The sequence below is a fragment of the Carya illinoinensis genome, chromosome 6 (assembly GCF_018687715.1).
Source record: "Carya illinoinensis cultivar Pawnee chromosome 6, C.illinoinensisPawnee_v1, whole genome shotgun sequence".
Classification (NCBI taxonomy): Eukaryota; Viridiplantae; Streptophyta; class Magnoliopsida; order Fagales; family Juglandaceae; genus Carya; species Carya illinoinensis.
Window position 1 is genome coordinate 28138026 of NC_056757.1, and position 17547 is coordinate 28155572.

The following is a 17547-nucleotide window of genomic DNA, read 5'->3' on the forward strand; positions in this document are numbered from 1 at the left end:
GTCTTCAGAGAAAATATATATATATATATATATCCTCTCAGTTTGTAATTTTTTTATGAAATATTTGTATGGAGTTAACCATTTTAAAGGAGAAAGAAAAATCTAGTTGTAAGTATAACTGTGTATTAATATATATACTAATTTATTGTGATTGGTCAAAAAGTAAATTTTATTAAAAATAATATTAATTTAAATTTTAAATACGAATAAATCATTATTAATACGCATATTAATATGTAACTTTGTTTATATATATCAAAACTCTCTAAAGAGTAAAAGAATATAAAAGTCAGCTTATTCGCTGATATACAACCTTCCAATCTTCATATATTATTTTTTTTCAAAATTTTAATATTTTTTAATATTTTTAGTTTATTTTTTTTAAATTAATTTAAATTTTTATTTATATATTAAATATTTGATAAAATAAAAATTAAAAATTAAAAATTAAAAAAAGTGTGGTGGCCGAAGGTGGTATGATTGCGTAGACTTTTTCTTATTCGCTTCCCAAATCTCGGTTCATTGGTACAGAGACTTAAGCAGAGTAAACGGTAAAAGTAGCTGCAAAACAAACCAACCCAATGGAGGGGAAGCAAGAAAGGCATCAAACCAAGCCAATCCGTTGCATCGTAAAGCTGGGTCTGTCCTTTTTGTTCCGTTTTGTATTGGTTTTTTCTTGGGTACTACCCATCTCAGTTCCTCTGATTCCGGGACAAATTCTCAATCCCTTGTGATATACGTAGATTTACACTACTCTTTTTTCCCTCATAAGTTAGCTTTATCAGCATGCCCAGAAGATGGCTTGAGCCAACAATGTTTATACGAGTTCATACGCAACACTAGATTACTGGGTGCCTATTAAAATTTCGTTTCAGCCATGTTCAAATTGATCCCTGCTTGAATGCAGGTCAAGCTAGAGGCATGTGTGCAAAGAGGAAAAATCGTTTTGAGCAATCTATACTTTATAGTGTATAAAAAAGGAATATGCAAATATAAATTATTGGATACTTCTTTATTTGATGGATCAAACTAAGAAATGTGTTTTGTGTTGCGAAGGAGGTGCGGCAATTACTTGCAAAAATGAACTCGAGAAGATAAATGAAGAAAGCCTTGACATAGTCTCAACTCAGCTGAGGCAAGCAATGATTTCGGGGCCGTCTCCTTCAACAAAGGGTCCTGGGATGGATTGGAGCAAGAGACATGGAGAATCGGAGGTGTTTTGTACCGAAGATGATTTTGGAGAGGATGCATTTGTAGATTCTAGTCGTTTTGTTGTTGTTCATGGAGCAGGTTAGTCGCATGGCATAAAGAACACACCTCGAATTTAAATATGGTTATTATGCTAGCAATGTTGTTGCTGTTGTTGTTCTTTTTTTCTTTTTTCTTTCTATATTTTTTTTTTTATGCTAGTATTGTTATTTATTTACAAGCAATGACATCAAAGTTTTGATAACACAAAAATTTAAGAATAATGCTTTTAAAGGTTTGGGTTATGCCTAGAAGGATAGTTGACTTCTGTACTGGTTGAAGAGGGTTATATGGATGTACACAAATTGCATCCGTATGAAAGAGGGTCCTTATCTGCTTGATGTGGTGTATTTGGGGGGAAGCGAGCGAAATTTTTTTTGGGAATGTTGAAAGAAATGGACGAGCTTAAAATTTATTTTTCAATACGTTGTTCCCTTAGGCAGCCGCTATAGATTTTAAAGGGCTGAGTTTTCATGACTTATTATATCTTTTCTTAATTCTAATTTGGCGTTTCTCTTGTATAGGACTATATAATTTGTTGCAACTTTTAATAAATATTTGACTACTTAACAAAAAAAGAGAATAATGCTTTTGAGCATACAGAACATGGTCATTGATTTATACTAAAGGCCAAGGTCTGTTTATTCGTCCAGGAGTTGATAGTAGTTTTTACTGGTATTATCTTCAAAATATATGTTGAAGTTCATTTTATAATCTACAATGGTGGCCCTAGGTTCTTTTGGGCACTTTCAGGCTAGTAAATCTGGGGTTCATAAAGGAGGATTGGGCCAACCTCTTGTCAAGGCTGGTTTTGTTGCTACACGAATTTCTGTAAGATAAACTGCCCTTGTCTCTTCGTATGCTGTTACATGTTGATGTTTTGAGCTTTTTATTTCAGCTTATTGTAGAGAATTTCTTCCTTTTAGCGGGTTGAGATTATGAAAATGGAATGGGTATTCTTTTTATTAGCCTGATGACACTAAGTAGGACATAATTGGGCAACCAGGTATAACATCGAAAGCATTATCAAGTTCCAATTGCCATGCAGTATTATATCAAACCTGAAATATTGCACCCATGTACCCTTATATTTAACAGAACTGTTTCATCTGTTTGAGGTTTCTGTTAACCCTGTTATAGATGCCAACTATTAGGTGAGATTTATACATGGAATTGTCTGGGTCCTTGATTAATTGGGGTATATAATTACAACTCAACTGGAGAAAGAAAGAGGAAAGAATAAGAAGTAAAAAATTATTATTCTTTCAAGGGTGAGGCTGTTTTCATGTTCAAGCTACCATGGGTTTTGAGTTGTTGTTCATCTTGGCCTTTGTTTGTTTTGAGAGTTACATCTGAAGTTCTACAGGAGCAAAATTTCAGATGCTGAGATGGAATAGGCTGACCAAAATATTCACCTAAATACCTTATCTGCAATCTACATTCATTTGGTTTTCTTTGTTTTATTCCCATTTCTTTTTCAGGTTACGAGTCTCAATCTTGAAATTGTTAGAGCACTAGCCAGAGGTACCAGAGCTGTTACAATTGAACTTCTATTTGCATTTTTTAGCTCTATAATATCTGTTCACTTCTTCCCCATCAAGTCTAGTCTGTTATGTGAGGCAGTTTTGTGTGCCAAAAAGCGAAAGAAATGCCATATTTTTGTTTTGATGCACCCTTGGCTCCTGACAAACTAATCATGATCAATTTTCCCATTTGACAACTATGCCACTGGTTCCCGTAAGTTTTTTTCACCACATCATTGAGGTTGGATATTTGCCAATTTTCCATATTTTGTTTGTGATACTCTTTCAGTAGAATTTTTTTTTCATGCTTGATATCACATTGTGTATTAATATAACATAATAAAATCTACATTGACAGTGAATACAAGCATTTCAGCAATTATTTATTTATACAATTTCTGTGAAACAGTTTTTGGTAGTGCTCAGCATTTTGATACACAGATCAAAGAGTTCTAGAATTGGAGATGAAAATATCTCTTGCTTCAAGACCTTATAAACATCCTTTTCTTTTCAAGCATGACATTCAAATTTATTTTCTAGCATGACATTCAAATTTACATGAGAATGCTATCCGATTGTTGTGATTTTGATATAGGTGTGACCCACTACCTCTTTTGTTGCTTTTCACTGAATTTAGTACTTATTTATCTGCTTAGATGACCCAATTTTTCTATGCCGCATCTTTGAGAAAGGCGAAGTAGATCAAATTGAAGTATTTTCTTTTTTTCGCAGAGGGTATTCCTTCAATTGGAATGTCTCCATTTACGTGTGGATGGTCAACCTCTGAGAGAAATGTTAGAAGCCTCTAGACAGAGTGCATTTGCTTCAATATAGGCACCGATAATGGAGACTTATTTTTTATTCACATATTCTTTCTTGTTGGAGATGCCTTCTTTAACTTAAAACTTTTGTGTTTGGACAGATAGCCTCAGCTGATTTGTCCATGGTGGCTAAGGCTATTGACTCTGGTTTTATACCTGTAAGTTTGAGTTCTTTGATTCATAATAATACTTCAAAGCTTGCATAAATCCTGTTCTTTTGAACATTATCCGTTGTACTCAAAATAGATGGCCACATTTTTTGTAGTTCCTAGTTAGAGTGTTTACCAGACACTTAAGTGCTTACCTTGGTTGTCAGGTAAATGATCATTTTAACTGTCAGCATATTTAAAAGCTTAAGACACTAAATGGGATTTCCTGAATACATATAAACTAATGAAACCCTAGTTTGAGTAAGTGAAAGTTTATGTCATTATTAATGCTTCATGGAGAAAGATAGATCAGATTAGTTAAGTTGCAGAATCATACAAACAAGCACTTAGAGTATTATTCTGTATAAATCAGTATGAAATTTTTTGGTTACTAAAGATGTGTATGACTTGTTAAAACACCAAAGACAGTGTAATCACGAATTTCAGTGCAGAGAAATTTTTATCGCAGCCATTGCCGAACAATCTCCCAGAGCAATAATAAAATTCCTGGGTGACAAGCACAAGTGCATAGTTTTTCTTTTTTGGGATAAATAGCATATCACCTAGTGTCATGAAAAAGAAGTCATTTGGTATTTTCTTTAGTAGTCACTTTTTTGGGGTTCCGCCGGGGCGGGGGTGGCGGCTCTCATGGATGTATTTCACATTGCTTGGTGCTGATTCGTTCCTGCCTCCTAGGTTCTGCATGGAGATGCTGTGCTTGATGAATTACAGGTTTGGTCCATGTGAGTTATGTTTATCAGCTTTCTTTGTTATTAGTTGGTATTCTCCTCATTTATTTTCTTATTAAATCAGGGCTGCAGCATATTGAGTGGAGATGTTATCATACGTCATCTAGCTGCACAGTTAAAGCCTGAATATGTTGTTTTTCTTGTATCCACTGTTTACGGAATGTATCCTTTTTCATGCTTAACTTTCTGTGGACGTAAGATGCTTCTAATTATTTTATGCAAAATCAACTAGAGGGCTTGAGGATTGGTCTTCAGTCTATAGTTTTTAAGAACTGGTAAATGATATTGAAATAAATGAATTTCACAACTATCCTGGCATACCTCCTCTCTTAATTAATGTTACAAAACATTAATGAAAGCAGCCTTAACTTCTTACTTTTGACATGCAGTGAAACCATGTAGTGTGAGAATGTGGTTTTCAAGGAAAGAGACTTGATAATTTATTTCTTTTGAGTAAAATTCTAAAAGATGGAATTAATATTATGCTGGAATCTTGCCTATTGTTATGATCATTAAAATTTTGTTTACTGATAAAAAATATCATGCTTTATTATGCACACAGATACACTTTTCCAACATAATGTATCAAGGTGTATGAATGGTTCTTCTGGTTTTCGTAACTGACACATTTTACCCTTAATGATGCTCAAATTACCTTCTCTCTATTTGATATGTATCAAACGAAATTATATGCTGTTGTCCGATTAATTTGGATTGAAAGACAGATGTTTTAGGGGTATATGATCGTCCACCAGTGGAACCTAATGCAGTACTCTTACGGGAGATTGGTGAGCAATTCTTATAAATTGGTATCCGAACAGTTTCAGTTGGTTTTTTGAACGGATGGGCATGACAAACTTTCTATAAAAACAGCTGTGCATGATGATGGGAGCTGGGATGTTGTTAAACCAGTGCTTCAGAACATGACCAAAGGTTGGTAAGAGGAATTAAGATGATTTATCAGAGTCGTATGGGAGTAAGAAATGTCATTGTATGGGAAGGGAACCTGTTTTTAGTATGCCCATTTTGAATATTCGTGGATTTGTCTCCTTTCATCTACTGTTAGGGCTACATCAACCATAAAGACGTTGGTCTAAACATTTTTTCTGCCTTCAAATGCAGCATAATCTAATGAGTTACATTGATTTTTATTACATGTCCAAACTTTCTGTGTTTTTGGTTCCTGGCAGTATCTATTTTATTTTTCTGAAATTGACTGTATCTAGTGAAGTTAAAACTAAGAAGCAGGTTGCTTCTACATGCTTTCAAGTAAATTTCAGCATAGATTGGTACACAGAGGGTTTAGAGAACATATATTCCTGTTTTCAACACTTCTGAAATCTTCCCCGTGCCACTTTGTCAAGGTCACAATGGATTTAGATATTGAAGAATTAAGAAATCCTGAGCATGTTTTAAAATTACTCCTTTTTTGTTAACTTACTGCAAGGAATGTATGATTCTGAACTGAAATGACCAAGTATGTATATTCTGTTGTAAACCAGAGCACCAAATTAACAAATTTTTTCCCATATTCTATCGGCAGTTGAAACTACCGTTGCAGCTCATGATACCACTGGGGGCATGATGACCAAAATAACAGAAGCTGCAATGATCGCGAGACTTGGAATTGATGTTTACATCGTGAAGGTAATGGTCCTCATATCTTCTCACATTTTTTTATCATTCAATTTATTGTTGGAGAACTTGTATTAAAATTAAGCTGGATGCAGGCAGCCACAAGTTACTCATTAAGGGCTTTAAGTGGGGAACTGAGAGGCAACATTCCTGATGATTGGTTTGGGACAGTCATCCGGTTCATGAGCTAACTGTAAAATGTTGTCGTGATCTGTAAAATGTTGTCGAGATTTGCCATTCTACCAATGCAATGTCTAATGAGGTATGCGTAAACTTGGTTGCCTATTTGAGATTGTTCGACGGAAGTGCTCATGTATCTTCCCAGAACTGCTCACAAATTGAGATTTTTGCCGTCTTGTAACTGATAACTCTTTTCATTTTCAATATGACTTCCGGTACACTCATTCCAGCAGAAAATCTAAACATTCTTGTGGTGTTTGATTTTTATCCTATGGTCTAGTTTGCCAGTTGCAGTGGGTTTACTTGCAGTATGTTTGGCCTTATTCATCAACCCCAGAAACGATAACTCTATGCAAGGAAGCTCCAATCCAGGAATGTTTTCTGTGAAAATAGTGCTTATTTCTTCTTCTTCTTCTTCTTTTTTCATTTCACCCATGGGACATTTGAGAAGGCATGAGATATGCACAAATTGAATTCCAATATCATGCATAGCACAGCAAATACAAAATCACTTTTTATTCACCTGAAATCCGTCTTACCAACATCTGTTCAAATTTAGCCTTCAAAATATACACAAATACAAATCAAATGGTTGGAAGAAGAAGACACTTTTGTCCCTCTAATAAATAATTCACAAACTGACTTTACCATATATCAAGGATGGATAAAACTGATGACTATTTGGGAATACAACTGTTCTAAGATATTCTCAAATAACTTTTTTTCTTTCATTTTTCAAAATTCAATATAACACCTTAACTCAAACTATTTCACTATTATTCACTAATATTTGAGATATTTTTAGGATCCAAATGAGCCCTAAAGCACCCATGTATAGTTAGCATGAATAAAAACAGGTATCATGCTGATGATGCATTAGAACGGGATTCAAAATAACAGCTAAATAGGAAAACTTGAGGGCAGTCATTTGACTCCTTGGGAAATGGAGGCCATCTAAAAGCCTATAGCCCAAAACATTATTAATTCTATCACGTTTCAAATTCATAAAGAAACTTTCATGCAATTTGTAAAATTCTTCATTTTTGTGCTTATGGCCAAAAATAGAATAGGAAAGGAAAGGAAAGGAAAGGAAAGGAGAAACAACATGAGGTGCAAAGAAAGTGTAAAATATAGCCTTTGTTGGTTGATACACTTTTCCACACCAGGAAACAAAAAATGGCTCAGTACTTTATCAATCAGAACAAAAATATTGATTACAAAAAAGCTAATTAGTAATGGCAAAGTCTAGTTCCCAAACTTGCACTCTCTTTTGTATCATGAAAATATCTCATCTCATTTTATAATTATAATTATTTTTAATTTTCATATAAAATATAATAAATAATTTATTTTTTTTTAAATTTTAAAACAATAATAATATTAAAAAATAATATTTTAATAATAATTTATTTAACTTTAATCTTTTTCCTAAAATCTTCTCGTCTCATTTCATCGTATTGAATCGCCAGACCCTAGCGTAAGCTATGAATATCTGCCTCAGTGAAAAGTTCCAGTCTAGAAGTATTCCTCATACATGAAAGTCGGAAGATAACCATTTGGGGCCAATGTCCTTGAGGACACAAATCAGCTCGTCTCCAATTGCAGACATCACCGAAACAACCAGATAAGTAAAAGACGTGAGCCTGTATAAGTAAATTTTGTCGAGATTAGATATCATAAGTTTGATTTATTTTATAATAAAAATAATTTTATAATTTGATATAATGCATTAAGAAAAATTAATTTATAAATTTACTTCTGTAAAATCTTTTTATGATTAAAATACATTTAAAAAAAAAAATCCAACGAATATATGTGTGGAGTCTGGAGATGTTCATCGAAAACTTTGAAACAACTAACTAGAGTGTCCCCTTCCTTTGTTTAAGACCAAAAGCGCTTTTGAAGAATTTACCATTTGAATTACAAACGCACTTCTTTGACTCGACCAACCCTCATGTTATGTTATATTCCTGTTGTTAATCTCTAAAGAAATATTGCTTGGGAATTCATACATGCATTATTCTCTGTTGTTTGTTTGGATTGCTTGGCAAAGGATGTTGCATGTGCAAGCTGCCTGCCCCAAATGGGTCCACCATTCTACCCAATATTTATATTTTTTTAATATTCAACAAGAATTCTAGGAATTCATGTATATGTGGTGAACTTGTATCTCTAGCCAACAATTCAGTTTCAACGAAAATTGGATTCCTACCCTACCCATTTGTGAGATATTAAAAGGAAAAATTTGTATAGATTAAAAAGTTTAAAAAATAAGAAATGCTACTCTTCATTTAAATAATGTGACACTTTAAGTAGATTTTTATGCCAACCACTTAATATAAAAAAAAATCATTTAAAATGCTTCATATCAACCAATATGATTGAAGATAACAAAATACAAAATGAATAACAACATTTCTCTGAAAAATGAATTAAATTTGCAATTATTCCTCAAATTGCATTTTTAGGAGTTTGGGAGATCGGAATGAAGCCTGATATAACTAAATCGACCTAAAAAATATAATTGGTTTGAATGCATTTGGTTCCACAGAAGTTTTAGCTCAATTCTAGGTCTAGTTTTTGGAACTGAATTAGATTAGTTCGGTTCTTTAAAATTCCTTGAAACCAAACTAACCCAAATCAAGAGGCACCCCTAGAGTTCAATTGACTATTGAGAGATCAATCTTCAAAGAACTCAGTAAAATTATAGTTGGAAAACATGCATACATAAAACCTAATGTGATTGTGAGAAGCAAAAGCATGCATGCTGCCATGATAAGATTCTGACATGAACATCCGATAACCAGATTAGCATGCAATAGAATCATTATGCCAAACATCAAACTAATCACAAACTGGAAAGCAGCAAAACTTTCGATCTTGTTTAAGGAAGTCACATATATTTACAAATGTCAAAGTTGGCTCACCGGCTGTGGATTCAACGAGGAACCACCTTTGATACCGGTGATTATTATTTGACTTTTTTTGGGCCTCTGAAGTCATTATGACCTTTAATCTGGAATGAAGAAATCAAACCTAACATCAACAGAACCTGAACTCTCTCCAGTATCTTTGTACTCTATATTTGTTATTGCTCCAACCTCGTCCAAATCTTGATACTCAGGTTTCACCCGTCGTACAGGCACAGTGACAGAATATATGGTTCCAAGGTCTGAATCGGTAGAAACACTGAGGTGAACTTTGTCCTGTGATTCTATCTCCACAAAATCTGATAAAGTCCGCACAATGTTGCTGACAATCTTCCTTTTTGCCTCATCACTCACTGCACATCGATCAGAGAAGAGAATCATCTTCAAGCGCTGCTTGGCAATCCTGGCATTAGAGCTCTTTCTAGATGCTGGTGATGGGAACATTATCTTCCAAGCCAAGTTTAAACGTTCCAAGAAGCTCATGTTAATGGCATCAAGGAGGAAGCTCTCAGATTCTTGACTGATGGACTTCGGCGAAAGCTTATAATCTCCAGTGACACCAGAAATTTCCTTGGGATGACCACGCATGTTGCGGTTATCAAGTACCATGCTGGGCCATTTGGGTACAACTTCACAGATGCTTGATCCTCTATTTAGGAAACCAGAGAACTCTACCTATAATAACAGCACAACGTTTAGAGACTTAAGCAGGCCAAGGACAGTGCATGCCTTTATAAACCTTCAACACCATCCATAATATTTTCACATGCCTATGTTGCAACATGGAATGGGTGGTATATCTTTTAGGCCCCACATCCATTATTTGTTGATTAGAATGATGACTGTTTGATGTGAAACCATTCGACTTCAGTAGATAAAGACAAAAAAGCCAAGTATTACTCCATGCTCGATGTACCCAACTAAGCCAGTTGTTCCCAGTGGCATTGAATTTACAAAAACAAGATGGACCTGAAATCCTGATAAACATCATAATCAAATAACAATGTTTCACCAGAACAATCTCTACACAGAAATTTAGCGAAATTTTGGTAGAATACTGACTGAGAAAATTCTCATTGGATTTAAAACCACCTAACTAGTAGAAACTAGAAACCAGATCCTTACGCGTGCTACACGCAAATTATCATATGAAACAATAAACACACCACCCCCCCCCCCCCCCCCCCCCCCCCCCAAAAAAAAAACCCCCCCAAAATAAACCTTAAACCTTAAGAACAATATAAATGTTTAAAGAGTCGTGGATCCCTGGTCTGACTGTTAATCAACTTCTTCAATAGACTCATGTGGAAGATGTGGATACTACATTGGATTCCCTGATTGATGTTTCTACTCAGTGGTGGAAAGTGGAAAGGGTAAGAGCTCTAGTTAATCCAAATATAGCAGCAGAGATTTTGAAGATCAGAGTTTGCCCCGGCTCAAATGATAAACTCTTTTGGTCTCAGGAAAGAAATGGTATTTACACTGTTAGAAGTGTTTATAAATTTTTCTACTTATCAAAAAATAAAAAAGTGTTTATAAATTTTTCCAGAATTTATTAGCTCAGCAGGTGGGTGAGAGTTTTATGGAGAACAGAAACAGATCATTGTGGAAACAATCGTGGCAGCTGAAACTTCCTAACAAATGATGATTTTTGCCTGGAGGGCCTGTAGGGATAGTCTGCCAACTTTTCATAATCTGAAGAAGAAGCATGTTAATGTTGAAGGTAGATGTCCTTTCTGTTTACAGCAAATGGAGGATCCTGTACATGCTTTGTTTTATTGCATTGATATAGGAAATTATTGGAGGGTTCACCTCCCTGAGGTGCAACCCACTGAATTGGGACTATCTTTATGGGAGTTGGCTAATGTTGTGAAAGATAAAGGAAATGATGCAGCTTTTTCAAAATTTGTCTCAATAGCTTGGGGATTACGGTTTCGAAGGAATAAATTTATTTATGAGCAGGTTTCTTATGATCCTAGATATGTGATAGAATATGCTTTGTCTTTGCAGAAAGCATATAAAGAGATCCAGGTTTTTTATGCTGTTAGAAAGGAGGCAAAACAGATTTGTTGTTGGAACCCTCCTCCTCCCTCTGGTTTCTTGAAGTTGAATGTGGATGGGGCAATGCTTTATGATCAACAAAAAGCTGGAGTGGGGGTGATACTTAGAGATGATAAAGGTGAGGTACTTGTAGCCTGCAGTAAATTGGAGAAAGAGATGATATCCTCAGAATTTATTGAAGCTACAGCAATGTTGAGAGGGTTACATTTTTGTGCTCAATGGGGTGTGTCCAAGCTGATTTTGGAAAGTGATTGCTTAGTGCTTGTCAATGATCTTCTTTCTGAGTCTGAGAATTTTACAGAGTTAGGAGTTCTAATGCAAGATATTCGAAGAATGTTGAATGGGTTTCAAGAGGTTAAAGTATCTCATGTTAACAGATTGGGGAATGAAGCTGTTCACCGTTTGGCTAAGCATGCTTGGAACGTGTTAGATATTGAAATGTGGTGGGATTTTAAACCATCTTTTGTTTCCCAAGCTATCTGGCTTGATGAGATGAATATGGTGTAACGTTTTATGAATGATATTGAAGTTTTCTATAAAAAAAAAAAAAAGAACAATCAAACATATAGAATAAATGGGATGTTATGAAATGATTCATTTGGTCGAAAATACTCAATAAATCCAAGGAAAATTAAAAAAAAAAAAGGCGGATTCTCAAAATTACGACTAAAACCCTCAAAAGTTACCAGATTCCAGGATACCCTTTTCTTCCTTCGGGCTTCAACGGAACTCAGCAGAGAAGTCAAGGACTTGAAACAAAATGCATGGAACCCGGATAGGATCTAATAAATCAGAAATAAATGCAGGAAAATTAACACTGAAAAACAAGAGGGTGAAAGCTCAGACCTTCGAAGGACGTAATGAGGTTCGAAGAGGGTGCATAGGGTAGGAGCCCAGTGTTGCGGAGACACTCAAATCCCCAGAAATCACCATCGTTTTGAAGCTCCCGACTGCTCTGTCTCTCTCTCCCACCTAGGATTTTTGTGTGCCTGCGCTCACTTTACTCGGAATCTTCGTTTTGCGGAGGGCTCAGGTGCTGGGTACCGATTTCACAGTAGCGGACAAAACGACGCCATCTACACCTTTGAGTTTTTATTTTTTATTTTTTTATAATTACAAAGCAAGCAAGTTTATAAATAAATTAAGTAGTTACATAATACTAGATTTAATAGGATAGAAGTCACCAACAATCATTCCAAAATAAAGAAAATATAATACAAGTGAAAAAAAAAAAAAAAGGATCTGGAGTCAAAAATTGGCTCCTACCCATTTCCCACTAAGGGGAAGTCGCTTGAAATAATTTTTGAATAGTTTGTTAAACAAGCTATTAAATTGCAAGTAAAAGTCGTAGTGCATCAATATGTGCTACATCTTGTTTATCTAGACTGACTATAGGAGACTTCCACGATCACTTTATCTTGATCATCGGTTAGAAAAATCGAGAATGTAAGAACGTAGCAACTGAAAAATGCGTTGATAGATTGACATAGGACCTTCACTGTCTGTGGAGACGCATGTGATTCATGTGCCACTCTAGGAAATAAGGTGGTAGTCGGATTTGAAAGAACCGAAACCACTGATTCTAGTGGTACCACACGTGATGGCGGTAGACTCTTCTTGATGCGGTGGTGTGTAAAACTCGCACGCGGTATGAGCCATGCTTGACACTCACGTGTCGCTTTTTTTATCAATTTTCTTCAACTGTCTGATTGATTGGCGGTTGGAGAGTCTATTGACAAGACGCGTGGTGATCTAAGGAGCCCAATAGGCAGTAGATTGGCACATCTTAGTGCTATAGACAGAAAATGATGAAAAAATCAGAAGAAAAAAGTATAGACAACCCTAGCGTTGGCCAGATAAGAAGAAGGAGGGAGAAGTCGAAACTCCAACTCCCCCTTTGGGTGAAGGAAATGGAAGGATAGCCAAAAGCTAGATAGAGAGAAAAAGACCTAGGAGAAAGAAAGAGAAAGACCTTTGGGCGTGAAACAAAAGTCATAATGTACTTGCACCGAATCAAGAGGTTTTAACTTTAGGGAATATTTTTCCTGTATATTACAAATTTACAAGAATAAAAAAGGTGGAAGTCTCCAACGAACATCTCTTTCTAGCAAGTATGATACAAGAGAAATAAAATAAAAGAGAGAAATTTAGGACCAATAACTTGATTTTCCGTCTTTCTCATAAAGGGAGATGCCTTTAGTAGTTTTGATAAGGTCTCAATATCATATTGTAATACCATGACATGTCCATTAAATTTTTGCTACTGATGTTTTGAACGGGTTGAATAAGAGTTTCACTTTGCCTTTCCTTATGATCCTTGGATGGAAGAAGTGAAACATGGGAAGATAGCACGTGAAAAATAGTTCTAATAATTGGCAAACAACCTGTATATATGCATAGGGCCATGGCAGGTTAAGGTGAAATCAGTTTGGATCTAAAAGATTTAAGGGTGTTGAATCTGATGGTGCCTCCAAGCGATGGTGCCGCCCTTGGAGGTAGAGTCTCCAAGGTGTAGTGGTGCATGGATACTGGGCATAGCTTAGCATGCATGAGCCTCACTTGTCGCTCGTTCGGACGATCTTCTCCCTTTAGTAAAATGATCGATTGTTAGGGAGTCTCGTGGAGTGACGCATATCAATCGTAGTTGGAAGGAAAATTTTGAAAAAAACATAATACTATAGACAGCTCCAAAATGGATCGGGGTGGAGGGAGTAGCTACACCCTCCTTATGATTGGAAATGGTTGGGTCATCGGGCTCTTTGAGGTTCTTGGAGAGAGAAAGTTAAATCTTGTTGGTTTGTTTCTTTTGTAAGGAAATATTAGTGCATGTTTGGGATTGCAATGGATAATATAGTTTTTACCTTTAGGACTTTTAGTTGTAATTTTAAGTAATCAACACTATTATTAAAAAGTTATTTACTGTTTGATAACTATATGTCTAAAATGATTTCAAACATGTTACTTTATTTAGTGCATGTTTGGAATTGTAGTGGAAAATATGCCTTATAGTTTTAGGGTTTATAACTTATAGTTTAAGTAATAATTTGTATTATTAAAAAGTTATTTACTGATTGGTAACTATATATTTAAAATATTTTTAAATATGTTACATTTGTTTGGAAACAAATTAAAAAATTACTTTTTGAAGTGGAAATGACAATGAATTGATTTTTTAAATATTATTATCATATTTTTCAAAGTTTGAAAGTTATCATTATCTGAAAGTCTCACCCATTGATAGTATTTTTAAAATTTGAACTACATTATAGATTATATGGAAAAGCACTTGTAACACTCAAATTCAGCACTAAGCCCGTTTTCTAAAGTTTTTTCTTTGGGTTTATAATGATGAAAAGCTCGCTTGAGATTACTGAATATTTTTTCAAAATGGACTATAGGCAAAAATTTTTGTTTAGGTAGATATAGGCTTTATTTTTTTTTATTGGGCTTGCTAATTAAGTTAAAATCATTAAATATTTTTGGATTAGGTATAATTTCTTTGGATTTTTGGCCTGAAAAATTTACAGGATTTAGTTGGGCTATTTTAGCCGTGGATATTGTGGACTACTTTAACAACCCAACTCTTTTTAAGATAGACCCTGATTGCCCTAATCTAAACCAACGTCCAAAACTTTTAGAAACTTCCCCCCATGCATGACTTCACACTCATGCATGTTTCTTCCCTCTCTTCCTCTAAGGTTTTCATTTCCAATCACCTATAAATATTCATACATTCCTCCCTGGCATTTTAGAAACTACCCAATGCCACCAGCCTTTGCCAAAGTCCTTCCTCACTGCACCTCCACAAGCCGTTGCCTCCATACTTTGGTACGTAAACACACTTAGCCTCCATCACGCAGCACATTTTATACCTCCATCCTGACCACCCAACGCTGTCGAGTTCGTCCATCGCATGAAGCCCACTATCCAGCTCCACGCACGACAACCACCTACAAGTAGGAACAAATGTTTACACCTCTATTTTTGCTGCAAAAAATAGAGTAGTTCTTCCTCTTTCGTAAGCAGTCCAGCCAGTTGTCGCCTTGCACCCTAACCTAGCCATGAGACTCGGCCTTGATCTCTCGAGTTCTGTATCGCAATCCTCCTCACTATCACATAGTGAGTTTCCTTCTCCCTCTCAACGCTGCGACAAATTCTTTTTTTTTTTTCACTTGCTCATCTCTAAATCTCTCTCTCTTGGTCCACTCTCTCTCTCTTTCTCCATCTGTTGCGCAGCCACTTGGTTTGAGTGCACAACCGTTGCACTCAACTCAACTCTGTCGCACCTCTCCCACAGTGTCGCTGCCTCTTCATTCTTCCTTGGGTTTGTGCTGCCACCACTCAACTCCTTGGCTTTAGGAATGTTTTCATTACATTGTGTTTCTGTTAGGTTACATGCAAGAGTTAGTAGAATTATAGTCTTAACCTTAAGTTCATCTATTGGCAAGTCTAATGCTTTTGGATTGGGATGGGTTTATTATTAATGGTGTTTGATCGGTTTAACTCGGGTTGGATTTATTTTATGTTAAGGTTGGGTTTTATTTCAAAAGCTTGTTATAATGCTTTAAGGTGTTGTGGGCTTATTTTGTTAAGATGGTATTTTAGGATACTGTTGTTTTAACAGAATATTTATTAAGTGGATATTGACGAATTTAGAAAATTATGATATTTTAAAGTTAAGAGAATTGTAGGTTTTAAGGAATTAAATTAAGTATGTCAGATGCAATTACAAGTTATGTATACAATTGGAAATTATTCAAGTTATATGATTTTCTATAGGTGACGATTGATATTTGTTTATCATTATTGTGAAAAAATTCAGAGAAGCTAAAAAGTTCAAGTAAATAAAGTTTCTATGCCAGACTTTGCATTAAAGAAATGAAATGAGGTTGATTTTGAAAATATGCATATTTGTTTTGAAAAAAAATCTGAAAACAATCTCAATTATGTATTCAACATATGCATAAAATCTATATAAGAGAAAGTATTTTTTTTGTCATGACAAGGGTAGACATGAGCTAATTTTGTACATTCTGTTTCTTGAACTATGCAAAAAGAGCAAATATGAAATTTATGAAAATTTGTTTATGTGATGCGAAGATATTCTGAATATGTTTTTGAATATGTGAAATGATTTAAATTTATTTCAATACTCTATTTTGATATGATGTGGCTTCTGAAAAAATCTTTGGCATGACTTTCTGATTCTGCTTTTGATATGGTGATTCTAATTCTAATTTGCTATGATATAAGGCCTTGCCACAGGTGATAATAGTGGCCTCTGGCCTTCTCACGGGATATAATAGTGACCTCTAGCCCTATCACAGGATACAATAGTGACCTTTGGCCCTGTCATATGCTACAATAGTGACATTTGACCCTACCATGGGATATAATAGTGGTCTCTGCTCTGAGTACAATCGCTTTGATAACATGGTGATTTATGTGATTAGCTTTCCGCAAAATATACAACCACCACGGGAGTTAAATATGGTCTTTGTTATGATATGATACTCTGATATGATATGATAAAATGAAGATGTTCAGTCATGTTGTGCTGAAAGGATCTTTGAATATGAAAAGTAGTTTTTTTTTTTTTTTTAATATGAACAGCTTGAAGTGTCATTCTGATTTTCTCATAATATGTATTTTTGAGATTTGCATATTGAAATTGAAATGTTTTGTTTATGCATTTTGAATTATGTGAAAATGTTCATGTTTACATACTAGTATGTGTTCTCGGCTTACTGAGTTGTTGATAACTCATCCCTTATCTCCACAATATCTTTTTAGATTATTTGAGTGTTTCAGCTACAGACCAAGATTAGAGAGCATGGGCGAGATTATTTAAGTATAACAGATTAAGCATAGAGAAATGCCTTTGTTATTGGAGAATATTTTTCAATAAAGTTATCGTGGTCTAGTGACGTAATATGTTGAGAGGTTAAATTTTTTTATTAGGACTCTATGATGTGTTTAGTTAATTATTTTTGGAATAGTTGGTTTAAATCATTGATATTTGTGTGTAACTGAGATATTAGAGTTTATATTTGTACTGTGAGATACAAATTGTAAGTGAGAATAAGTAACTCTCCGACCCACCCAGGATCGGAGCGTTACAGCACGCTTGAGAAAAAGTATCAAAATTATGATTTTCCTCAAACATACTTTTTAACTTATTCGAGATTAAAAGTACTTTAATATATATAACATCTAAATAACCTAATTTTTTATTAGGGAGCTTTTAAGGC

The 17547-nt window shown here is 34.9% G+C and overlaps 3 protein-coding genes across 5 annotated transcripts; 2 read left to right on the forward strand and 1 right to left on the reverse strand.

Annotated features, from left to right (window-relative positions):
- Positions 1-479: 479 nt before the first annotated feature.
- On the forward strand, positions 480-6572 carry LOC122313357 (isopentenyl phosphate kinase). Of its 3 annotated transcripts, none has more exons than XM_043128284.1 (12): positions 480-639; positions 1057-1290; positions 1982-2079; positions 2730-2772; positions 3504-3565; positions 3694-3750; positions 4438-4473; positions 4555-4632; positions 5212-5278; positions 5364-5423; positions 6034-6137; positions 6221-6572. In XM_043128284.1, the coding sequence occupies exons 1-12, from the start codon at positions 582-584 to the stop codon at positions 6314-6316; spliced, it is 993 nt and encodes a 330-aa protein (XP_042984218.1). In that variant the 5' UTR covers positions 480-581; the 3' UTR covers positions 6317-6572. The 3 variants fall into 3 exon arrangements, with proteins under 3 accessions (XP_042984218.1, XP_042984219.1, XP_042984220.1); XM_043128286.1 differs by lacking the exon at positions 480-639 and adding an exon at positions 646-919; XM_043128285.1 differs by lacking the exon at positions 4555-4632 and having other exon boundaries at positions 4376-4484; positions 5216-5278.
- Positions 6573-9094: 2522 nt separating this feature from the next.
- LOC122314102 (cell division topological specificity factor homolog, chloroplastic-like) lies at positions 9095-12384 on the reverse strand. Its single transcript, XM_043129506.1, has 2 exons — positions 12143-12384; positions 9095-9910 (listed from the first exon to the last, which is right to left on the reverse strand). Exons 1-2 carry the CDS (start codon positions 12227-12229, stop codon positions 9317-9319), a joined length of 681 nt encoding a protein of 226 aa, XP_042985440.1. The 5' UTR covers positions 12230-12384; the 3' UTR covers positions 9095-9316.
- LOC122314103 lies at positions 10441-11850 on the forward strand. The gene is made up of 2 exons (XM_043129507.1): positions 10441-10958; positions 11246-11850. Exons 1-2 carry the CDS (start codon positions 10944-10946, stop codon positions 11801-11803), a joined length of 573 nt encoding a protein of 190 aa, XP_042985441.1. The 5' UTR covers positions 10441-10943; the 3' UTR covers positions 11804-11850.
- Positions 12385-17547: the final 5163 nt, after the last annotated feature.